The sequence below is a fragment of the Squalius cephalus genome (genome assembly GCF_949319135.1).
Source record: "Squalius cephalus genome assembly, chromosome: 21".
NCBI classification, from domain to species: domain Eukaryota; kingdom Metazoa; phylum Chordata; class Actinopteri; order Cypriniformes; family Leuciscidae; genus Squalius; species Squalius cephalus.
The window spans coordinates 35,565,717-35,575,716 of NC_137142.1; the positions used below are offsets into that span (position 1 = coordinate 35,565,717).

Sequence of the window (10,000 nt, forward strand, 5' to 3'; positions counted from 1 at the left end):
CACACACACACACACGAGTTTCACTGAACTCACTGTCAAACACACACACACGCACACACACACACTCTTCTATCCACCAGAGCCGGCTGATCTCAGGACACACACACGAGAGCGATGGCAGTCTGACAGCACGAGTACGGCACACACAGAGCTGCAAATAAAGAAATCGTGTGTGTGTGTGTGTGTGTGTGTGTGTGTGTGTTGAGTTCCTCAATGACAGGCTGAGTGTTACAGAGGAATGTGAAATCTTGATGAGTCGAGACACTGAGAATACCAGCGTTATTAAAGGGACCGTTCTGTCATCGTTTACTCTCCCTCGACATGCTCCACGCCGGAGTCTCTCTCTCTGCTGAACACAGAAGAAGATATTCTGAAGAACGGGAGCAACACCAGACACTTCCTTCACACACGTCTCCTGGCCCGTATGACTGACGGGATAGACCTGGCCCTGGGATATAATCATCGGCTGTTTTAAACAATGGTCGATAGTGAAAACAGAAGAATGTCCTTTATTGGCCGCAGCATCGGAGCATCGCTACTCAGAGCCGAGCCAGAGCGAGATCATCCGTCTCAGCTCACAGGTCGCGTAAAGCTGCCCTGAGTTATAAAGCTGTCTCTATAATCCGTGTTGGGCGAGCACGGGAATCAAACAAGAGTGTGTGCTGTTGGGATTGAGAGCCGTTGCGTGAGAAGAGTGTGTGGGGGGGCGGCTGTAGCGCAGATATGGAATATGGGTTAAAACATAAACACACACACACACACGCGAGGGAGTGAACGTATGGATGGAGATCAGTCTTCTAATGAGATCACATGACCGTTGAGATCACATGACCTCTGACAACAGAAACCGTGGACTGATATTTATATTAAAATTAAAATCAGTTCAGCTTTAAATGTGTAATTGTATATGTACTAGGGGTGTAACGGTTCGCAAAATTCACAGTTCGGTTCGATACGATACACTTGTGTCACGGTTCAGTTCGGTACGTTTTTGATACAGCAAAAAGAAAGAAATGCCAGAGAAATTTCCTTGATTTAATTCTTTTTATTCTTTTTTTTATTAAAACTATTAAAACATCATAACGTATGATTTTTTTTTTACTTTGAGCAATTCTGGAGCTATAATTGACTCTTCTTAGGAGCATATAAAACAAAACAGCTCCTTGACATGAAATGTCATATTGTAGTAGTTATAAACAAAGGTTTATTTTAGTTCAGATTAACATTTGAGGGCAGCAATTGTATTCATAATGTCAAAGTAAAACCGACGTAATGTTACTTGAAGGCATTATAGCCTACTATTCCTGCCAAACCTCCATGGTTGCAGTGAGTGTTACTACAGTAAATCCGTGGTGAATGTTGCTGATCTGTGGACACTGGATAGTTCATTCATGCCACAATGTTTCTTCCTGGTTTCCACGTCAGCGCTGTTTGATCCGTTAATAACGGAGACACGTGAATGTTTCTCACTAGATCTCGCAGCGATGTTATTACTTCTGTGGCGAATTCAAATGCTTTCTTTACTGGATCTCTTATTAGCGCTGTGTAGTAACAGTGTCGCATGATCACTATCGGCTCGCGCTGCACTGGTCCAAACTGATAAACGGTCCGTCAACCACACAATAACGAGCAGTTTCGTTCCGCTTGCACTGCGTTTGCCATTTGATGTTGGGCAATGTTGTGGTCGCGCCGCCGTCTCTACATTATGAGCGCGCTTGCCACGCGCAACGTGGATTTTGGTCAGCAGGAAAAATGGTCCAACGAACCGTTCGGTTTGAAAATGCGTACCGAACACCGAACCGAAAGCCTCGTACCGAACGGTTCAATACGAATACATGTATCGTTATACCCCTAATATGTACGTTTATAAATTTGTAATCTTAAGTGTATATTATTTATAGATGAGTCCACGAGTCCCACATGATTGTCCTGAAGCGGATCACTGGATTCCTCCTCGACTCTTCCATCTGTTCTTCTGCTGTAAGTCTCATTGTGGACTCTTAAAACACACCCATGTGGAGTCATTCCCACACACACTTCACTGACGGCCACGCTAATCCAATTCCTGCTTCTCAAACATGTTGATCCCAGCAATCCCAGATCTCCTGGATGAGCACTGACACGTCCAACAGCGCCAGTGCGAGAACACTGACAGACGGAGAGAGAAAGCCATTTCCCCAGAGAAGGTCTGAGCACAGAGATGGACGGCCTTGAACGACGCGGACTGAAAATCACGACCTTTGAACTCTCCACAACCGGTTCCTGAGTCTGGCTTTCAGAACGGCTCTTCCCGTCCTCGCTCTCACTCGTGGCAGGAGAAATATCACTATCAAACTATTTGATTGTGACTGTAAAAAACAAAATGCAATAAACATGCAAATATGAGATGTTTAATATCTCTCAGCGGCCTGATCTCTCTCTCTCTCACACTCTCACACACACACACACACACACACACACACATACGCTTATGTAAATGATGAATGTGTCAGGCTGCTTTTATCCTGCAAGGAGAGGCGTATAAATAGATGTGAACTCACACATGGAGAGACGCAGTGTTGGACTATAATGCGTCTCAGAGTAAATATTTGCATGTTGAAGGACTGAGAATATTCCAGATAACAGGAGAATCCAGCGCCGCACGGCCATCTGGGAAATATCAGATCATTTCATGTTAAAACCAACCGGTTGTGTCTGTGAACGCCTGAGCGCTGAGTTTAACAGTTTAACACACAACAGAGTTTAGTCAATAAAACAGGTCAAACCATCCTAAAGTTCAGAAAAGGAATATATTTAATGAATAAAGACACAACTGAAATAATATTATGTGTCAAATGTAGGCCCGCCTCGACTAAAGACTGTTCTGGTCGACTGGTAGTCATTCATTTAAGCGAATAGTCGACTAATTGTACATTTATGATATTGATTGTATTAAATATCCACTGGGGGAGGGGGGTATATATATGTAATATAGTCATTAAATATATATATATATATACAGTGAGGAAAATAAGTATTTGAACACCCTGCTATTTTGCAAGTTCTCCCACTTGGAAATCATGGAGGGGTCTGAAATTGTCATCGTAGGTGCATGTCCACTGTGAGAGACATAATCTAAAAAGTAAAATCCAGAAGTCACAATGTATGATTTTTTAACTATTTATTTGTATGATACAGCTGCAAATAAGTATTTGAACACCTGAGAAAATCAATGTTAATATTTGGTACTGTAGCCTTTGTTTGCAATTACAGAGGTCAAACGTTTCCTGTAGTTTTTCACCAGGTTTGCACACACTGAGGAGGGATGTTGGCCCACTCCTCCACACAGATCTTCTCTAGATCAGTCAGGTTTCTGGGCTGTCGCTGAGAAACACGGAGTTTGAGCTCCCTCCAAAGATTCTCTATTGGGTTTAGGTCTGGAGACTGGCTAGGCCACGCCAGAACCTTCATATGCTTCTTACAGAGCCACTCCTTGGTTATCCTGGCTGTGTGCTTCGGGTCATTGTCATGTTGGAAGACCCAGCCTCGACCCATCTTCAATGCTCTAACTGAGGGAAGGAGGTTGTTCCCCAAAATCTCGCAATACATGGCCCCGGTCATCCTCTCCTTAATACAGTGCAGTCGCCCTGTCCCATGTGCAGAAAAACACCCCCAAAGCATGATGCTACCACCCCCATGCTTCACAGTAGGGATGGTGTTCTTGGGATGGTACTCATCATTAGGGCTGTCAAAATTGCTCAAAAATGACGTTCGAATATTCCCTCTAAAAAACACACGAATATTCGAACTATTCGAACATCTGGTTGCGCATTTTGTCAATGACGCGCATTATGTCAATAACAGGACAAATTAATACAAAGAGACATAACTACTTGTATAGGTAGTAAATTTAAGTTTAAACATATTTGACAATGTATTACCTGCACAAAACCAAGTAAATAAACTAATGGCCAAGACCGCAGACCTCACTCTCGCTCACTCGCAGGCACTCTCTCTCTCTCTCTCTCTCTCTCTCTCTCGCGCGCGCCCTCGCGCTCACGCTCTCTCTGCGCATAACGGTTTAAATTAACAACAACAATAAGCACATGTTGAGTGCTGATCAAGAGTTTTGTGCAAGCAATTTAAGGTCGCAACTCTTGTCCCAAATATAGCAGGCTTTATTCAGTGATTGAAACTAATTTATTAACATTAATTGAAGTTTTACAGTATAGAACCGACATTGAACGCTCCGAGCGAGCTGTGCTGTGGTAAACATGGAACTTTTCTGTTTAACGTTAAATAAAATGAGGCACACAATTCCGAGAAATGTGACAACAAAGAAATTTTACCCTGAGGTTCATAAAAAATAAAGTGCCATTAAAAAAGAAAAAGCCTACTTACATTCTTGGTGCTTGTATTAAAAAAATGAAAAACTGACTGCAATTTATTCCATTGTCTTTTTAGTGCACGGTCAACTTTCAGCAGTGACGCTGTGCTAGACAGTGCGACTCGTGTGACCTGTCCCTCAGACAGCGCGCGCCCACTCGCAAAGCAGACAGCCGCGCCTCTGCTTCCGCGGGCGTGTTTTTCCATATTCGAAATTCACATTCGAATATTAATTTTCACGTTCGAATTCCTGTTTTTTAAAACTATTCGAATATATATTCGAATTTAGAATATTCGTTGACAGCCCTACTCATCATTCTTCTTCCTCCAAACACGTTTAGTGGAATTATGACCAAAAAGTTATATTTTGGTCTCATCTGACCACATGACTTTCTCCCATGACTCCTCTGGATCATCCAAATGGTCATTGGCAAACTTAAGACGGGCCTTGACATGTGCTGGTTTAAGCAGGGGAACCTTCCGTGCCATGCATGATTTCACACCATGACGTCTTAGTGTATTACCAACAGTAACCTTGGAAACGGTGGTCCCAGCTCTTTTCAGGTCATTGACCAGCTCCTCCCGTGTAGTTCTGGGCTGATTTCTCTCCTTTCTTAGGATCATTGAGACCCCACGAGGTGAGAACTTGCATGGAGCCCCAGTCCGAGGGAGATTGACAGTCATGTTTAGCTTCTTCCATTTTCTAATGATTGCTCCAACAGTGGACCTTTTTTCACCAAGCTGCTTGGCAATTTCCCCGTAGCCCTTTCCAGTCTTGTGGAGGTGTACAATTTTGTCTCTAGTGTCTTTGGACAGCTCTTTGGTCTTGGCCATGTTAGTAGTTGGATTCTTACTGATTGTATGGGGTGGACAGGTGTCTTTATGCCGCTAACGACCTCAAACAGGTGCATCTAATTTAGGATAATAAATGGAGTGGAGGTGGACATTTTAAAGGCAGACTAACAGGTCTTTGAGGGTCAGAATTCTAGCTGATAGACAGGTGTTCTAATACTTATTTGCAGCTGTATCATACAAATAAATAGTTAAAAAATCATACATTGTGATTTCTGGATTTTTTTTTTAGATTATGTCTCTCACAGTGGACATGCACCTACAATGACAATTTCAGACCCCTCCATGATTTCCAAGTGGGAGAACTTGCAAAATAGCAGGGTGTTCAAATACTTATTTTCCTCACTGTATGTAATATAGTCATTAAATATGTAATATACAGTGCTGACATTGCTCTACATTACAGAGAACATAATATTGAGCCTTTAAAATATGAATTAGCACTCAAGCATAAGACTAGACAGGAACAGTAACAATTATGAACAGCAAGGAGACGTACAGGACACTTTAATGGTTGATTGGTAAACTAGCGTTAGTGTCGCTGCAGAGATGAGGCTGAAGACGCGGATCCTCCACAGTATTAGCGGATCCTCCACAGTATTAGCGGATCCTCCACAGTATTAGCGGATCCTCCACAGTATTAGCGGATCCTCCACAGTATTAGCGGATCCTCCACAGTATTAGCGGATCCTAGCGGATCCTCCACAGTATTAGCGGATCCTCCACAGTATTAGCGGACTCTGTCCAGAGAGATGCACGTTTCACTCCGCTTATATCATCTGAGAGTATTCGTTTTCAAATATGATTCGGTTCATTTAAAAGTAGACTTTCTATAGACATGAATAAGCGTGTCAGGCGAGTGTAAAGTTCATTTGTGTGACGCGCTTCATCAAAAGCTCATCCTGTTTGTTTTCTTGATTTTACGAAAGCACACGCTGCTGTTGTGAGCGTACACATATACAAGTAGAGCCTTTATGAGGCATCACTCTCTCTATGGCCGAAAATGATTTTAAGGTCTTTTCGCTTTTGTCAGGAAAAACTGCAAGTGATCTCCACACAAGCTCTTGGTCATGTGACTAACAATAGCACACATGTATCCAGGTGAACGGAGCGAGCGGTGAAGAGGCTAACGCTAGGCTAATGCTTCTGTGAATGATAGACGGGCATCTGGATATCCAGTCTGACACATGGACCGTCGTTTCATGATCTGTCCGTCACGGACTCCGTGATTTCGACACTTCCTGTGGACCAGCTAATTCAGATGTGTTGGACGGAGCCTCTCCTCGTCCGCTAGTGTTAGCTGACTGTTAGGGGGCGGCCCTACGCAAATACTTCAGTTCTATTACATTATTCTTTTCTATTCACTATAGCACTGCACTAATCTATCTGTTCTTTTCCCTAATCTTTTCCATAGAGGTCCCTGGAACACCGCTTGAAATCCCTGAAATATAAAACTAGAGTTCAGCAACTCAGAAACTCAGAGAAAGAGGAATCTGATCATGCATGACAAACACACTCACACACACACTCGCACTCTCTCTCTCACACACACACACACACACACACACACACACACACTCGCACTCGCACTCTCTCTCACACACACACACACACACACACACTCGCACTCTCTCACACACACACACACACACACACACACACACTCGCACTCTCTCTCACAAACACACACACACACACACACACACACACACACACACATAACTTCATGAACACTCATGCTTTTAAAGGAGGACCGTCACCGCTGAAGGCGATATAATGAGTATAACCCTATAAAAGCTTCTTCTGGAGACGGTGGGCATCAGATCTCTACAGTAACACACACCGTATATGAGCAGAGAGCTGAACACACACATGCACTGGTACGAGCCGCTCACGGATCATGATGCTGATGGAACACAAACACCGTCAAACACCAGAAACAACAGGAGCTCATGAAGAGACGAATGCGTCTCGTTTTACTTCTCCTTTCTAGACTTGCAGAGTTAAACCATCTAAACCAGTGAGAGAGAAACCAGCCGCTCCTCGCTCTGCCAGCTGGGACCATTCACCAAACACACCGGGTGTTATATGAGGATGTTATGATGTTATGATGTGATGCTATATGATGTTATAATGTGATGTTATGACGTGATGATGTGATGTTATATGATGATGTTATGATGTTATGTGATTATGTTATGATGTGATGTTATGACATGATGTGATGATGTGATGTTATGTGATTATGTGATGTGATATCCTCACTGACAGCTCAATCACAGCTGAAAACTGACATCTGATGGATATTAAAGGTTTATACAGGATCTGGACTGTTCATTTACAAACAATCTATCAGTATTCAGGAGATATGAAGCTCATTTCCACAAACACTGATCATCTGCGGTCAATAAACGATCAATTCAGATATCAACATCACAACTCAACTTTTCCTGAAACCTTCATATGAAAAATGCGAGAAAACATACAGAAATGCGTTATTATAGAAGCCCATTTCACAAAAGAACAAAAGCATGCTTTTGTAAATCATAAAAAAATCTAAATTGTACATATACTGCCATTTATCAGATAAAAAGTTGAAATTTATAACATACTAAGTTGAAATTGACATTAAAAGTCAAAATTATTACTTAAAAAGACAAAGTCATAATTTCACCTTTTTATCTCATAATTTCGAATAATTTAAATAGCTTAATTTTTTGGTAACAATTTTAAGGAGTAGTTACATGTTACATGTACCTAGCAATAACAGTAAATTATGCATAATTACAAGTAACTAACCCTAAACCAAGCCTTAACCATAACTAACTATAGCAAATACATGTAGTTAATTAATATTACTGGCACTTGTTTGTGTAATTCCACTGTAACAACGTTAACTTAAAATAAAGTGTAACCAATTTGTTTTTACATTTTAAAAATGATATCATCTTAATTATGACATACCAAGTCTAAATAATAACATATTAAGTCATTAGTATGTCATAATTTCGACTTATAATTAATTTCATAATTATGATTTACCACCAAAGCATGATTTATTTCCTCGTGTGGAGGAAATGGGCTTCCATGCGTTCCAGACCGACTCAGGTAACTAGTCGAGTAAAGCTTGATGCGTGTGTGTGTGTGTGTGTGTGTCCAGGTGAAACGATGTTACCTTTGAAACACATGATGAAGAAGGCTCGCAGACTCCCGTCGGGTCTCCGTGTCCGGCGTGTTGTTGTTCTGGAGCTCCTCTCGGTGTCGGTCCCCGGTGATCCGTCCATGTTTTCCGGGGCGCGCAGGTGCAGACGCGCAGGTCAGACGCGTTCACAAAGTGCGCAGAAATGACGGTTATTCTCCTTCTCCACACACTGAGATGTAAATGAAGCGCGCTATGAGTTCGGTGACATTAGAAGAGTCCGGTGAGGGATCGCTGTATTCCTGAGGAGTCTCGGTACGAGTCTCGGTTCTCCTCACGGGATCCGCCTGTAGTCCGTGAGAAACTGCGGGTCACTTTCCTCGGTCCCGGGTTCTCTCTCTCTCTCGCTCTCTCTCCCTCCAGCTTCCGGTTTCGGCTCTCTCGCTCATGATCGGGAAGCGGTCAATGCTGCATCCCGCTGGCAGCACCGGGAAACATTACTGAACAGATTTATCTCTTTCTCTTCACAAAACAACTGTTTGAATTTACGCTTGATGGTGAGGTGTCCAATGTAAAAGCTCGTAAACATATTTATAAACCCCTTAAGTTTAGCTATTAAGGCCAAACATTGACCTAAACGCGCAGGCAATAAAAGGCATATTTTCCATATTAATCTTTTTTTTATTAATCTAGTTTTTGTCGAACCAGCAGCGTCTGGAAAACAACATACAAACTATGACTATCATCTCAGGGACTATGCGTTATTTAATGTTAAAATAATATTTTGTGGGAGTTTGAATATAATTTTTCGTGACCTTTATAGCCGATAATTCACCTCAGATCTTGAAAATAAATTAAAGGAAATAAGAGCGTTCAAACTGTGAACAAACAAGTGAATTATATGACGATTGTTTTAGTCATTCAATATATTTTAATAAGTTAAAATGGTCTGTAACTGTATAACCGTGGAATCCGCGCCGTTATCTACAGTTAACTTTAACTATGCTGAACTAATCAAAATTAATTTCACACCACATACTGTTCGCTTTTGAAGGCATCTCTGCTCCTCTCCATCTCAGTCAGTAAACAGTTTCGCGGTTCTTCTATCTGTGTAATGTCAGTTTAACTGCCGTTAGTTTTTGAATGATGGTAGCAGCGCGCGCTTTTTTGTGGAGGCAGGTGACGTACCTGTCTAGGCGGGAAGCGCGTGCGCACGGCACTGTCGTATTTGACTGTCACGGGTTTCTGTTATGCCGAGTTCTGTAAAAGAATATTGTAATTAACGTAGATTTCGCATTGTTTGTAATTTCTTGTGAGTCAATAATAAACTGCAATTTCAGAGTTGGATCTGTTTGTTTGTGTTTCATATTAATAAAACATTATGTAAAACGTCCAACTGTTTACAAATCAAAATCCGGACATACTGTGATGCATGTATGAATTATCATGTTAGACTAAGTTAGTAATGTAATAGCCAATGTTAGCAGTGCAGTGCAGAATCTATAGAGCCCGAATTTGCTTTTATATAAGTTAACCTTGTTTACGTTACTTTACGACCTGCAACATTTCATGACTGCACACATATAACGTTATTTTACTGTAAATCAAAAGTTTTGACGATGGATTATGTGGGAAGCCTTAGTA

General features: G+C 41.8%; 1 protein-coding gene across 1 annotated transcript in view; it reads right to left on the reverse strand.

Moving 5' to 3' along the window:
• The window catches only part of ptk7b (protein tyrosine kinase 7b), a 77,411-nt gene extending 67,931 nt beyond the window's left edge, over nucleotides 1–9,480 (reverse strand). The window contains exons 1-2 of the mRNA XM_079854815.1: nucleotides 9,396–9,480; nucleotides 8,393–8,834 (exon numbers count right to left, since the gene is read on the reverse strand). Coding sequence (XP_079710941.1) covers nucleotides 8,393–8,501 — 109 coding nt within the window. The 5' untranslated portion in view covers nucleotides 8,502–8,834; nucleotides 9,396–9,480. The remainder of the gene's footprint in view (nucleotides 1–8,392; nucleotides 8,835–9,395) is intronic.
• Between the last annotated feature and the right edge of the window lie 520 nt (nucleotides 9,481–10,000).